The sequence below is a fragment of the Ochotona princeps genome, chromosome 9 (genome assembly GCF_030435755.1).
Source record: "Ochotona princeps isolate mOchPri1 chromosome 9, mOchPri1.hap1, whole genome shotgun sequence".
Lineage (NCBI taxonomy): Eukaryota > Metazoa > Chordata > Mammalia > Lagomorpha > Ochotonidae > Ochotona > Ochotona princeps.
The window spans coordinates 16,950,633-16,965,709 of NC_080840.1; the positions used below are offsets into that span (position 1 = coordinate 16,950,633).

At 40.4% G+C, this 15,077-nt stretch overlaps 1 protein-coding gene across 1 annotated transcript in view; it reads right to left on the minus strand.

Annotated features, from left to right (window-relative positions):
- COL14A1 (collagen type XIV alpha 1 chain) overlaps nucleotides 1-15,077 on the minus strand; it is a 195,953-nt gene that overhangs the window by 112,141 nt on the left and 68,735 nt on the right. Inside the window, exons 11-16 of the mRNA XM_004580703.4 lie at nucleotides 14,736-14,865; nucleotides 12,940-13,085; nucleotides 9,442-9,571; nucleotides 6,888-7,027; nucleotides 1,763-1,889; nucleotides 50-189 (exon numbers count right to left, since the gene is read on the minus strand). Of these exons, the coding sequence (XP_004580760.2) occupies nucleotides 50-189; nucleotides 1,763-1,889; nucleotides 6,888-7,027; nucleotides 9,442-9,571; nucleotides 12,940-13,085; nucleotides 14,736-14,865 (813 nt within the window). The remainder of the gene's footprint in view (nucleotides 1-49; nucleotides 190-1,762; nucleotides 1,890-6,887; nucleotides 7,028-9,441; nucleotides 9,572-12,939; nucleotides 13,086-14,735; nucleotides 14,866-15,077) is intronic.

Genomic DNA, 15,077 nt, shown 5'->3' on the forward strand with positions numbered 1-15,077 from the left:
CCAGGTCGCCGTCTCAGGATTTACAGTCAGTATGTTCCAGAGAACTCACCTCTTGGGTCTTTCCACCATAGACTGGAATCCACATTAACTTGTGCTGCCCCTCATCAGCTGAGAGGGGATGCCAGGTCACTCTGAAACTATCTGTCGTCACCTCATCGATTTCCAAGTATTGCTGGGCTGGAACTTCCTCTGTAATCCAAGGAAGGAGAATCCGGGAAATGACAAGGTGAGAAAGCCAAAGCGCAAATGGTCCCCGAGAGGCTAAGGGAGAGAGGACTCCAGGACCTCTTGCTTTAGGAAAGGACATAGAAGGAAGGAACGCACAGATGGGCTCAGGGCAGCATCGCGTTTGCTTCCAGCACTCCCCAGCAACAGAAATGACAAAAGCCATGGAATCACAGACATTCAAAGTCTTTTAAGAGTTTCCAAACTTTTTAAAAAATCTTATTTACTTGTTAAAGAGAGCAAGCAAACATACTCTCATATGCTAGCTTGTTTCCCAATGGCTCACAACAACAGCAACAGGGCAGGGCTGAAGTCAGGAGCTAGCAACTCAGTCTGGGTGTCATGAGTGCCTGGAACAGTCACTTGAGCCATCACCTGCTGACTTAGCAAGAAGCTGCAGTCAGGAGCCAGAGGCAGACATCAAATTCAGGCACCGGAGGTGGTACACTGGCTTCTCGCCTGGCAATTTAACCGCCAGGCCAAATGTCCACCCTACTTTCCAAAAGTTTTAACTTCTCTCTACAGCTTTTTTCACTAACCATAAAAAGAATGTCACACTATTTTTCAAAGAAGTTATTTTCCAAGTACCTTGAGGAAATTAACAAATGGTGCCTGAGAAGCCTGAGAAATGCTACCTTTTAGCTTTATTTGCTTTAGCAGTAAATGTTCCCTAGAAATAAATTAGTTGTTGCTGAAGAACTTTTATCCTTTTAACTTGTTCACACCGCTGTCATCAGCAGTAAAATGTAATTTATCAAGCCTTCCACTGTCACAACTTACATGTTTCTGAAATGTACAATACAAAGCTTAATACATCCAAAGTAAATGTTCAAGTCCCTCATTTTTATTTTTCAAGATCAGAGGTTTTAACATTTTACCAGGACACTGAGAATTCCAAGGAGAGTCAGCCCTCAGGAAATTTTAGGAAAATTACTGAACTTTTTTCTGCAAACACTATGTCTCCATCCAGCTTTTTAACTCTCTCCAAATTGCCATCTCATTTCCTCAATGTAGGGGTAAATTTGTATATAAGTGCAGGTCATGAAAAGTTCAGAAAACAGAAGCATTTCTCGTCTAAGCATCAACAACAGCTTCTATTTATTGAGTGATGATTGGGTACATTCAGAAAATGAAGATAATGTATTCTTGCCTGATGTTGCAGAGATTGTAGGTTTCAGGAAAATGCATTATTGGATGCAGATTGATGTATTAGGTTAAAAAGAAACTTGTAACTTCATATGCACACTCATGAATAGAAGATGTAATCATCTCGCATTAATAAATAAAAAGATACTAGATTAGGAGAACAATGGACATATCTTAAAACCTGTGATCTTTTGAATGTAGAAGTGCTGTCTCTGTTGCTTACTATGATAGAAAATAAGCCAGCACACATATTTTCCAATTGTTCACTTGTTAATAGCAAAAATAAAAATTACAGTGAAATGCTTTCAAAATCCCAGTGAGCAACGGTGTTTCAGGTTCTGATTTCAATACAGTTGCTTTGGAAACCCTTTCAGATTATCATGAGGCTCACCAGTGGTAAAACTTCCAGTCAGGGGCTCCGACTGCCCTTCTTCGTACATGGAGAAAATGGCTATAGCATACTCCGTGAGGGGCGTCAGGCCTTTCAGAGGGAAAGTAGTAACAGGATCCACCTCCACCTGCAGAGAGTAGACACAGCTGTTACATCTGATGCTTGTAAGTGAAGCATTGTTTCCTTATTGTCTGCAGTTTATATGGCTGGCAAATAAATACTGCCACCAAACTGTTGCGACACCAGTCAGTTTCCATCTCTACACATTTCTAATCCTGCACCCTTAACACATTACCTCCCAGTTAACTCTCTGGGTAACTTTGCCACCAATATCATCTCCTTGACCAAAGTATATGCAATGTTACTAGCAGATGTAAAGAACTTGAAGGTTTTTCAGCTACATCTGCTAAGGAAAGCCAGTTCTTGGTCTCAGCTAAGCAGTATGCATAACTTCCTATAAGCGCTGGAAAGTTGAGTGGAAACACAGAAGGAATGTGAGAGTAGCAATGCTACAGAAAATGGTACATATTTGAAATATGCTTGCAACTTCTTTTTTAAAGACTTATTTATTTTTATTGGAAAATCAGATATACAGAGAGGAGGAGAGACAGAGAAAGATCTTCTGTTCATTGATTCACTCCCCCAAGTGGCAACAATGGCCAGAGCTGTGCTGATCCGAAGTCAGGAGCCAGGAGCTTGTTCCAGGTCTCCCATGTGAGTGCAGTGTCCCAAAGCTTTGAGTTGTCCTTGACTGCTTTCCTAGGCCACAGGCAGGGAGCTGGATGGGAAGTCGGGCTGCCGTGATTAGATCTGGTGGGATCCTGGCACATGCAAGGCAAGGACTTGAACCCCTAGGCTACCACTTTGGGCCCAGGCTTGCAACTTCTAAGGAGAGATGTGTTGGAGGATAACATGGACCAATCTCTCTAGTGCACATATGAGATGAAGTCCTATGCGTGAGTAAAAATCAGAAGTACAAGGGTTGAAAAGGGAACTTAACAACATTGAACAGACTTTGAAGAAGAAAACCACAAATTGAGAGGCAAAGAAGACAGAATCTAGAAGGCAGCGTACTGATCAAAGTCGCCTGCGAGGGAAAGGAAGAACAGACACAGCTTTCTCACTGGGAGGTGGGGTGCTAGGTAAAGGAGCTGCCGCAAACAAAGAGTATATTGTGGACCATATAAAGGGCACCCACACCGAATGCTTCACATACCTTCTTAATTACTCCTCACAGAAACTTCTAATAATTTCCTGTAACACACATGGGGTCTAGGGATCCCTTTGAAAACTGGAATAATTATGCTTACCTGAGAAAAGATTCTCCCCAAATAGGTCCCAATTAAAATGTTTCCAAGAGGCATTTTGGAGCAATATCAATAAGATCTCTTATTTACAATACTATCAGTGACTAATCTTGATGCTATCAAAGTGAGGAGGAAGATGACTAACTCACTGGCTGTGTTGGCTCATGGCAGTCAAAGAAACCTTTACCAAACTATAAATGTCATTTTCCTACTTGAAATGTGCTATCATCTGTTTTTTTAAGTAAATAGAATTAATAAGAGCAAAGATACAGGCATCAGAAAGCATTTAAAAAAAATAAAAAGACACTGTAAACTGACAGCCATTTCATAAGCACCATATGTCTTTAAGATATCTGATCAAAACAGTATAAACCAATGTGGAGAGGGCCCTGTACTTTGGATGCCTGTATCCATACTGGAGTACAAATTCAAATCCTAGCTACTCTGCTTCCAATCCAGCATCTTGCTAACCTGGAAAGGCACAGGATGATGGCCCAAGGAGTTGGGTTCTCTCCTGCCATTTGGTGGACCCAGGTGGAGTTACAGGCTTTAGCCTGGCCCAGTTACAGCTGTTGCAGGAATCTGGGAGTGAACCACTGCATGAAAGATACCTTTTTCTTTCTGTTATTCTGCCTTTCAAATAAAAACAAAACTAAGCCCTTACTTTTTGAAGAGAAAAAAATAATACAACCCTAATGAGAACAGCTTCCATTTTATCATATTTCAGCCCTGAGCCATTTGGCTAAAAAGGACCAACCCAGCCCAAACCCTTTCACCCCAGCTAAGGTCCAGACATGGAAGTGATGTCATCTTGGGAGTTCCAGCCTAGCCAAGCTCCAAAAAGAATGCAAGAGTCACCCTAGCTGACACCACATGGCTAAGGTCTGCTCAAATTGCACAATGATGAGCTGCTATTTTAAGCTGTGTGTGGGTTTACACAGCAATAATTACTGAAACTATGCTCTCTTCCTCTGAATCAAGAATCTATACCATTCTAAGATACCCTTAGCTCTTACCATTACCCTAGTCTAAGCACTGCCTGCATGTTCCGTACGCATTAACTGATTTAATCCTTTATATACCTTGTATTACCCTAACTCACAGATAAGAGCTTAAGTAGCCTGCCCAAGAATACCATGACTGTGTGTTTTACCTAGTTTACTTATTAAAGCATTAATCTGACACTTAACACATTTTATATTATTTCAGCATCGATTATTTTATTTCACCAAATAAAGAGTTACAAGTACCTTTTGGTCTTTATTATCATAGTTTATTAGTTCTGGAAATGAGCTTCTTTTTCTGGGTAGTATTTTTTAAGACACAGAATTCAAAGAAAGGGTAACAAATGACCATGACTTCATTGTCATGTAATCAATTTTGAGAATCAATTTTCAAAGAAAATCAAACAGCTTAACTTCAGCCTAATTTGGGGAAGGAATAGTGAGAAAGTCCTTGATGAGAGCTAAGGGATTTGAGCTTTGCCCCGGGCTCAGCTTCTGAGTCATGACTGCTGGGAACTGGCCTCTAGCCTCTGAGTCCAACACTGTGGTCTTTGCATTTGTAAAACTAAAATGACAGCCCTTTAACTCCATGATGTCTGCACACCTCCCCAATCCTTTTCCCTACATGCTATGCAAGATGGCTTCCGTCCTTAACTTGACAAGGCATGCTTTGCCATAAGGAATGCATAAAACCCTCACTGTAGAATCAGTTCCTTGCTCATGGTATGTGCTCAACAAGTGTTAGCTTCCATTATTATTATTATTATTATTATTATTATTATTATTATTACCACCTTCCTCATCATAACCACACCACTGCCTGTATCATCAACATTTCTGTGTTTGATTTTATGTTTATTCTTTGGTCTTCATAAAGTTGGAGAGAGCAGTAATACAGCAAAGATAAAGAGAAGGAGGAACGTGAGAAAAAGAGGAAGGAAAGCAAAAAAAACCCATTGTGTGCAATGCCAAAGGTTTAACCATTCATTATATGTATGCACAAAGTAGATTTAGGAGATACATAAATGTTCATTCCATGATATTCTGGAGATTTCCTAGGAATCACACTGATGTATTACTCCAAAATAGAGGCTTATTAAGTTCATAAAGTTAAATATCTGATAGGAATATCCAAACTTAAAATCATATGCTCTGAAATTAGGTCAAGTAATACTCCAGTTAAATAAAAACATTTATTTAGCAACCTCAAGACTCCTTCATGAGCAAGAACTTAAAATAAAACACACACAGGCAAAAGTTGGATTTAGATATGGGGCAAAAGGAAGGTGGGGAGTATTAGTTATGACCATTAGAGTGGAGGCACCATGCTGAATTCCGATGTCTTACCAAGAGGGGAGAACCAGAAGACACACACACGTCTACTCCCAGTCCCTCAGCACATGATACCCAGTACCACCCTGAAGTCGGCCGGAAAAAGACCATCCCCAGATGTGGCTCCCAGCTTGTACGTTCAGAGACATGAGCCCAAATAAATTGCTGTATTTAGTCATATCTAGTTTGTTATTCTGACAGAAAATGGACTATTACAGCGCAAAGTCCCAAAGATGAGAACATTCTTGTGAATCTCCTGTCTTAAGAAGAGAAAAAGAGGGGAAAGTGTCTTTGCTATACATTTGATGGCATGCTCCCTCATTTATCCACCTCCTTGCCAACTTCACTGTAAACTATAGGAAATTATTCTGTGACTGGTAACAACGAGGGCCCTCTAACTTGGCTTTTTTTCCCCTTGTTTTACCGTTCTAACTCCCTTCTTCAGAAACAAAATGAGTTCTTCACAACTGTTTTCGCTGGGAATTTAGGAAAGTCTAATAAAATGTATTAAACAGTGTTTTTGCATGTTGACAAATGTACACTATTATCCATTCATTATAGGGAGACATTCTGTAAAGTATCGGTTGGCTTTAATTGCACAAAAGTTCACCTCAGCATACAAAATACCTAAGTTATTTGTTCAGAAAATAGAAATGATGTGATTCAACATATTTCTTTCTTATTCATACCTTCCCAAATCGAGATAAGAAAGCGCTAAAATAACCTTGCTATCTTGCTAAAACATTTCCAAGAATTTCTGAAGGTATTAGGCACTTCATGCATGATACTCTATCTTCAACAGTTTTAATAACCTTTATCATTTGAAAGTATTTCCTACACAAAACTTGAACTATAGTTTAATTTAGGCTTTTTTAGCAAGGGTTTTTCAGACGCCAGTTTACTCAAAAATGGAAAAGCGGGCAACACAGATGTTATTTTAATTGATATTTCTATTAACACACAATCTCCAACCCCCTTCCAGAGTGGCAGAGCCTCTGAGTATTTTCCAAAGATGACCACACCAATGTGTGTCTCCCACTCTGTATCATTCTCTTAGCAGGGCACGGATGTGCTACCTACTATGGGTAAGATTTACTTACTCCCCAGCACGACCCTGGGCAGAGGCTGACTCTCCTGCTACAGCGGGAGGTGACAATGACAAGACACCTCTGATGCCTAGGTCAACTCCTCTGCAGCTACATACTGGAGGGCTCATGTGATGTGCCTAGCTGCAGGTTCAGCCTTCTGCTGCATATCCCAGTTACTCCAGCCTCTCCAGATTAGCATCAGACACATGAGAAAGAAGGCACTGACATCACACCAGCTCAGTCACTTTCTGCAACTCAGGACTCATCTCCAGACCCACATAAACTGAGAAAGAAAATAAGCCATGTTCTTAAAGCCACTAGGTTTGGGGATGAGTATTTCTATAGTTACACAATCACCCAAAAAACCATTCTTTATCCCACTTCCACCACCTACCTCATTGATTTCAGTGCCATCTGCGTTGTTATACACGATTCTGTAGCCAGAGATCTTCCTTGAGGCTGGGTCCCAGGATAGCCGGGCACTGTTTGAGCCAATATTGGAGATTCTCAGGTTTCTTGGTGGACTTAATGGCACTTTGCAAGAAAGGAAATAGAAAAAAATTAAATGTTTAAATGACATACATAGAAAAATGATCAGAAACACATTTTTAGCTCAACTATTTACAGATAAAAAATCTCACCCAGGTAATCATTTTGAAATGAACTGAATAGCAAATAGTCACAAAAATTAATAAACTAACAAAACACTTTTCTTATAAGAATGAATAATAGCGATAAATCAGACATGCCTAGAAATAAATAAGATTTAGGCAAACTTTCTGTGCCTTGTCATCTCTGGTTCATCCTGTCATTACAGCCTGAGGTAAGTAATTAACCTAACAGAGTAAGACACAAGGTCATCAGAAATCCGGTCTTAGCCATCCCATCGCATGTTCTTCTGACTCCCTGTCTCCCTCCCGGCCTTACTTTCTTTTGCACTGAACACTTTGTTTCCTGCTTCTTTCACCTAATAGGTCACCATCTCAAAAGGTTAGGAAATTTGGTTAGATTAGATTGCCGTGTTTATCTGGCAAGTAATAAATATTTATTGAATGAACTAGTAAATACTTTTCCTGGATAAATAACAGTGGGTGGCTTTGTGAAACTAAAAAATAAATCATTGGCTGCTTCTTTAAAATGACATAGACAAGCATGGGTGGTTTTGCAGATTCCTGTCAATTCCTTATTTTTTGAGCTTCTTCAATGATGCACTTATGATTCTATAATTGCTAAAAGGCTCCTAAAATTTTGTGATCAAAATAATGGATTATAGCAAAAATAATTATTAATACTGAGTGTATCCCATAAGTCTGATACACGTGATCTCATTAGAGCTTGGCATTTGGCAGGAAGGATGAAGCTGCAATTATCCCCATTATATTAATGACAAAATGTAGGTAACTTGGCCAAAGTCAAAGTTAATAAAATCAGAGAATAGGTAAGAATTTAATCCAGGAATTTCAATAACAGAAAAGTATCTGAAAACTTCAATTACCATGAAACTTATATTATGCTTTTCCAAGTAGAAAGGTAAAGAAAAAAGCATTGTAAGCATTTCACTTGGTTGCAACATCCACAGTCTACCTGGATTGGGTTATGTCTAAAAAGACCACTGACAGAGCCAGTTTTTTAAAAAGACTCCTTTACTTATTTGAAGAAACAACATAAAGAGAGAGAGAGAGAGAGAGAGAGAGAGAGATCGCTCTTCAATCCATTGGTTCATTCCCTAGGTGGCTACAACAGCCAGATCCCTGCCAGGCAAAAGCTGGGAACCAGCAATTCCATCCTGGTCCTCCCACATGAGTGGCAGGAGCCCAAGTACATAGATAGTTTTTCCACAGCTTTCCCAAGAACACTGACAGGAAGCTGAAAGGAAGCAGAACAGGAGGGATGTGAATCCACCTTCTGACCCAGGATGCCAGCATTGCACCACAACACTGATCCTAAAGCTGTCTTTTAATGGGGTGTGGTACGTATCACTGGTATGCCAGAGTAGCTTTTCATCTGCAATGCACATTTTAAAAGGAGATACTACACAATTATAACAATTATATATAACTTAAAATATTATACAATTCTAACATTCTACCCAAATTAGCATTCTCCATAAAAATTTACTCAGCCTTTAAAGAACTGTGACTGGTGTGGTGACTCAGTAGGTTGAGCTATTGCTTGCAATGCCAGCCATCATACTAGAATGCTGGTCCAGCTGCTCCATATCCAATTCAGTCTCCTTCTAATCCGCCTGAGAAAGCATCAGATGAAAGCCCAAGTATTTGGGTCCCTGTCACCAAGTGGGAGATCTGACTGGGGTTTCAGGCTTTTGGCTTCACCTGGGCATAACCCTGGTCATTACAGCCATTTTGGGATGAACTAGCACATGGAAAATTTCTCTGTATCTCTGAGGCTCCTTCTCTCCCTGTAATTACTTTAAATAAATAAGTCTTAAAATTGAAAAAAATTATTATAATAGTAACAGACTCAGATAAGGACAGCAAAGATATTTTAAGAGAAGTTATTCATTTTGATCCAAATGGGAAACAGATACTGAGTAATGTGTGCTAAGTACTTTCACATGTACTGCTCTATTTAATCTTACATCAACCGCATGCCATAACATCACTGTCCCACTTTTTCCAAACCCAGAGATGCATCCCTAGGCCTACTTCAGTGTAGCTTGAGCTCAGATTCTCAGCTGCTACAAGGCCAGGTGCTAAGCTCCTCACTGCACATTCTGCTCTAACATTTGGGTTTAGACAAAGACCACGTTGGGACCATCTGCAGAGTACTAAGGTTCGTTTGCAGCATCATGTCCCTCCTAAGAAGACAGGACAAAAAAGATACTTCCTGCACTGAAGAAACATGGTTTCTTAAGATACACTGAGCTAACATTCCAATGGGCACTAGCATTTGCAATGTGGGGTCTCAGCTGTCACTGCTCTGCTCACACGTGGTTTCCTGTCCCGTCACTGGGTCGCTGGCTTCTTCTCCAAACATGGCATACACCGTGACTGTATACTCCGTATTGGGTGACAATCCACTCAATTCAATATCTGTGTACGTCTCTCCAATTTTCATCTGAAAAGGACACACAGCGTTAGCACACTTGTCAATATATCCATCATGCATGGGCACAAAAGCGATCAGAGGTGAGGCTGCATGGCATAAAACTCCTTACAACCCCTTCATCAACAAGCATCAGGCAGGATTTATTTTTAATTGTCTCCTGTTGTTTATTAAGAAAATACGATGAGCCACAGACAACAGAGCATGCTGTACTGGGATAACTCTTACCATCTGAACAAACAGTAGCTGCAGCCAGAATTGGTGGCAAGTGTATGGTCACAAAAAAAAAAAAGTGTGGATGGAAATGAATCAGAAATCTGCCTAGAGTGTGAGCTCCGGGCCCACATCCTGGCGGCAAGGACAAGTAGGCATATGACACCCAGTGCTTTGGCTGGGTGCCCAGTGCTGCTTCAAGTTCAGCTGGGCTGCGCCAGTTTCCTGCCCATTCAACAAGGGGCTTATTCAGTTAGAAGACAAATCCTTGATGGTGTAAGTTATACCTAGGTTGCAACTTGATGTTTTGATCTGGGGATAACTTTTCTGACCCTAGCAGTTGGTCAGTCCATGAAAATTGTCAGTTGTGTGGCACCCACAGGCCAACAATGTACAGGCAGAATAAATTCTGTTTGTTGACATTTTACTATGGCCACGGACCTGAATGGATGCTTTCTTGTAATATGTTTTCCATATCCATATCTAAACAATGGCATGTATCCTCAACATGAAGAAATACTTCAAAATATTCTCTCAAGCAGCTGTGCCAAATGGCATGAACAACAGCAGTGTGGGAGTGCAGGTTTCGCACAGGTTCACTAATGTAGGATCTTAATCAGACAACACTAAATTTTTGTTAATCTGTTGGTTATGCACTAAGTATTTTCTCAAATTTGTATTCTCCTGTTTCCTAGCAGATGGTCTCTAACACCATTTTTAAATCTTTTCAGGCAAAATATTAGAACCAAACTAGTAAGTTAACCCAGACCTGAGAACGCAGGATGTCTGCCACATGTTCTCTGGCCTTGGCTTCCAGATTCACTGTATTTTTTACCATAAAGATTTGGTTATGGAAGCAGATTGGACATTTAAATACCATGAAGCCTCTCCTAGCTATCTTACCTGCCCAGTGTAGATACTTTTTTAATTCCTTAACTGTCTGTGTATTATAGTAATTGCCTCCCATTACAAGTGAGCAATAATGGGCCCAGCATGGTAGCCTAGTGACTAAAGTCTGAGGACTTCATCCCTTGCATGTGCCGGGATACCACATGGGCACTGGGTCCATATCCAGTTTGCATCCAGCTCCTTGCTTATGGCCTGGGAAAGCAGTCGAGGACAACCCAAAGCCTTGGGATCCTGCACCTGCATGGGAGACTCAGAAGAAGCTCTGGGCTCCTGACTTCAGATTGACTCAGCACCAGCCATTGCAGCCACTTGAGGAGTGAATCAGCAGATGGAAGATCTTCCTCTCTATCTCTCCTCCTCTCTGCATATCTGCCCTTCCAATAAAAATACAATCTTAAAAAAAAGCGAGAAATAAATCATGTGAAAATCAAGGATTCATCAATTATAATGGAATAAATGCCAAATATTCACATCATTGAGATCTGTTAACCTCTGAAATGAGTAACAAAAATTAATTCAATGTATATGGGGGAATAGGTGTTTATAAAATGAATATAGCAAAATTCATTACATAAAATTTCTCTAGGGCCAGGCATTGTAGTCCAATGGGCTAAGCCACCCTTGCGTTGCCAGCATCCCTGTATTGACACATCAACTGGAATCTTAGTTAGTCAGTCTCTGTGTCAGCTCCCTGCTAATGTGCCTGAGAGTTAGCACTTGAGGGCTTGCATGTATAGACCCAAGTCACTCATGTGGAAGACCTGAGTGGAATTCCTGGCCCTTAGCTTGGCTTGACCCAACCCCGGCTCTTCAGGTCCTTCATGGGTAAACCAGCTCATGGAAGATCTTTTTCTCTCTGTCCCTGCATCTGCCTTTCAAATAAGATAAAAACAAATAAGCTGTTATCAAAATTCTCCAATTTGCATGCCCTTGTAAAGGAAACTTCACTTACAGAAATTAATCCTAAGAAAAAAATGTTAGGAACATTCACAAAATATGTATTTACAAAACAAACTATCCAAATGTTCCATGACAATTTAATAAATATGATCTGCATAACACTGGAATACTATGTTGATACTAGTGATTATACAAGACAATCTTTAGTGGTCTAGAAAAACTATTCATCATAAATAAAATGCAAATAATGGGCCACAAAATCTTTCCATCTATTGCATCAAAAATATATCAGGGAGAAAATAAGTATTGGGTCTAGCACTTAAGATATCAGGTAATGGGGCTGGTACCATGGCGCAGTAGGCTAAGCCGATGCCTGCAGCACTGGCATCCATATGACAGCCAGTTCTGGTTCTGGCTGCCTCACTTCTCATCCAGTTCCCTGCTTATGGCCTGGGAAAGCAGTGGAGGATGGCCCAAAGCCTTGGGACCCTGTGCCCCTGTGGGAGACCCACTGGTTTGGCACTGGTTCATATTCGGCAACTGTAGCCGTTCGGGAGTGAATCAGAAGGAACATCTCTCTCTTTCCTCTGTGTAATTCTGTCACTCAAGTGAAATAAATTTTTTTTTAAAAATTCAGGTAATTCATCCTAAGCCCAAATCAGAACATCCAGATTTGGTTTCCAGTGCCAGTTTCCCTGCCCAAGCTTCTTGCTGGTGTGTACCACGGGAAGCAGCGGCGATGGGTTCAGTAGTTGGATTCCTACCTCCCTTTTGGGAGACCTGCATACTGAGTTCCCCATTCCTGACTTTGGTCCCAGGATCTTGTGGACATCCGTGGAGTGAATCAGCAGTAAAGATAGTTCTCTCTCTTAACTAAGTAAGTAAATGTTAAAGTACACTGAGAAAAACTAATAATCCCTAGGTGATGTTTTTGTGATCAAAACTTTCTAAATTACATATATTACATTTGTAAAACTTTTTTCTTTTATTTGAAAGGTACAGTTACAGAGAGAGAGAGAGAGAGAGAAAGAAAGAAAGAATCTCTCATCTGCCAATTCCAGTCCCCAAATGGCCTCAATGGCTGAGACTGTGCCACAACAAAACTAGAAGCCCCGAGTTTCTTCCAAGGCTTCCACTTGTGTGCAGGGCCACATTTCAAGTGTCATTTTCTCCTGCTTCCCCAGGTGCCTTAGCAGAGAGCTGGATGGGAGTGAAGCAATTGGGACATGAATTGGTGCCCATATGGGACGTCAGCATTGCAGGTGGAGGATTAATATGCCTGCCCCGTACACTCCATTTTTAGAGTAATACATTTTAAAGTCAGAGATTCCAGGACTAGAGTAGGAAGCACAGGTTACCTCCTTTTCATCTCCAGCCAGACCTTCTGTGAGAGGAGCATAGAGGATTAGGTAGCCCGAAGCTCCAGGCACCGCAGCCCATTTGACCCGTAGACTGTTCTCAGTCACATCATACAGCTCAAGTTCAGAAGCCATGGGTAAAGCAACTGAAAAAAAAAAAAGATTTTTTGAAAGACATTCAGACACTTGTAAATGCCCTTGAGGAAAAAAAAAGGAATAATCAAGAAGTAAAACTGACCATTTTTGAGGTGTACAGTTAAAGGGATTAGAGATAAATTGTGAATTATTGCCAGTAAAACAAAAGAGCCTTTGTTGTTTTCAATCACAAAGCTTGGCTTTTCAAAGCATGGCCCTGCCTGATTGCCTTAGCAAAACGTCAACTTCAGAAACTTGTAGCTCTTGGTATATATTTCTGTTGAAGTACCACAGCACTTCACTGCCCTAACTTGTACACTTTGTATCCTCCACCCTTAGCCAGACTAAAGCAACCTTGAAAGTAGAAATTGTCACAAAAGCATATATACAAAGTAAGGGTATTGACACCTGCTCCCAGATTCCTGCCAGGGATAAACCCACCATGCATACAGTGATTGGGGCAGGGGACTGCACATTGTTGCTCTGCTGTTGGTGCTGGCTGTAAAGAAGGCACATTTTTAACATCAATTTTTCATTGATACTAGCGAATTATAGGAACTCAATGTTTGAAAAAATGGTTATCTTTTCTTAAGATTATTTTTATAGGGTCTGACACAATGGCTCAGTAGCTAAATCTGTGTCTGCCTTGCAAACTCTGGGATTCTGTATGTGCAGTGCCGGTTCATGTCCTGGCTGTTCTACTTCCCATCCAGCTCCCATGTGGGGAGTAAAAAAGTGGATGGAAGATCTTTCTGTCTCTGCTTCCATCTGTATATCTGCCTTTCCAATAAAAATAAATAAATCTTTAGAAAAAAAAAGATTATCACTTATGGGTGCCAACTCCTGTCTAGCTGTCCCATTTCCAATCCAGTTTTGTCCTTATGGCTTAGGAAAAGCAGAAGTTGGCCCAAATGTTTCCACCCATCCACATGGGAGATTTACTGGCTATTGACTTCTGCCTGGCCCAGTTGCTGTCTACTGTAGACTTCTGGGGAGTGAACAAGAAAATACAAAGGATTTACGTAAGTATGTATGTTTGTCTCTTACTCTGACTTACAAAATAAATAAAAATTTTTAAAAAATCATCTCTTGTGATTGTGTGAATATGTATATGTGTTTCATGATAATGGCCAGGGGGGATATTCTTACTATAAAAAATGGGCTGCAAATGATATTAACAATGAATGTATAAAGATACTTCAAAACTGGGAAAAATGGAACTAGAAGATGGTTATTTGGTGCAAGAATTTAAAGCCCATGCACAGATGAACACATTTTCCATGAATTACTGAAGATGCCTTATAAATGCCATCTGATTTCACTGGTGTGTTATTGAACAAAAAGGCTACAGACTTCCTGCACAATTCTTCCAATATATTCAAGTGTAGCAACAGTTGGTAAATTAATGAGCATATTTTGTACTCTCAATCACCAAGTTCTGTCTCTCCTAAATATATCAGAGATTTAGGACATCCTTCTCAACACACAACACCTGCAAAAACTGAGCTGTAGCAGACAGGAACCCAGGAAGCTTCACAGCAACTTGCTATGAAGTTGATGCAGGATGTCCATCCACACAAACTTAGTGGAATTCCAGCTTAGCAGAAGGCCACGTAAGCAGTGCTACTCATTGTCAGACTATGGTAAAATTCAATACATACGTGTAGTTTCACTTCCCCGGAGGCCTTCACTAGCCGCGTGGGCATATACTGCAAAGACTGCAATCTGATATTCGGTGAATGACATCAAATTTTTCAACACTGTGGAAGATGCACTTCCGTCCACCACAACCTATTTAAAGGACAATTTGAAGAATGAGACTATAGAACATCTCAAAGGTAGAAAAGAAGCTGAAAAGCTAAGTAATCTTCAGGAAAAACATTTCATTACAAATTTCTTATTTGGGTCCCACCCTCCTTTCCTTGAATATGAAGTGGTCTGCATTTCATGGGATACTTTCAGAAATTCTTATTAATTTATATCTTTTGGTCCCTGTCTAACTA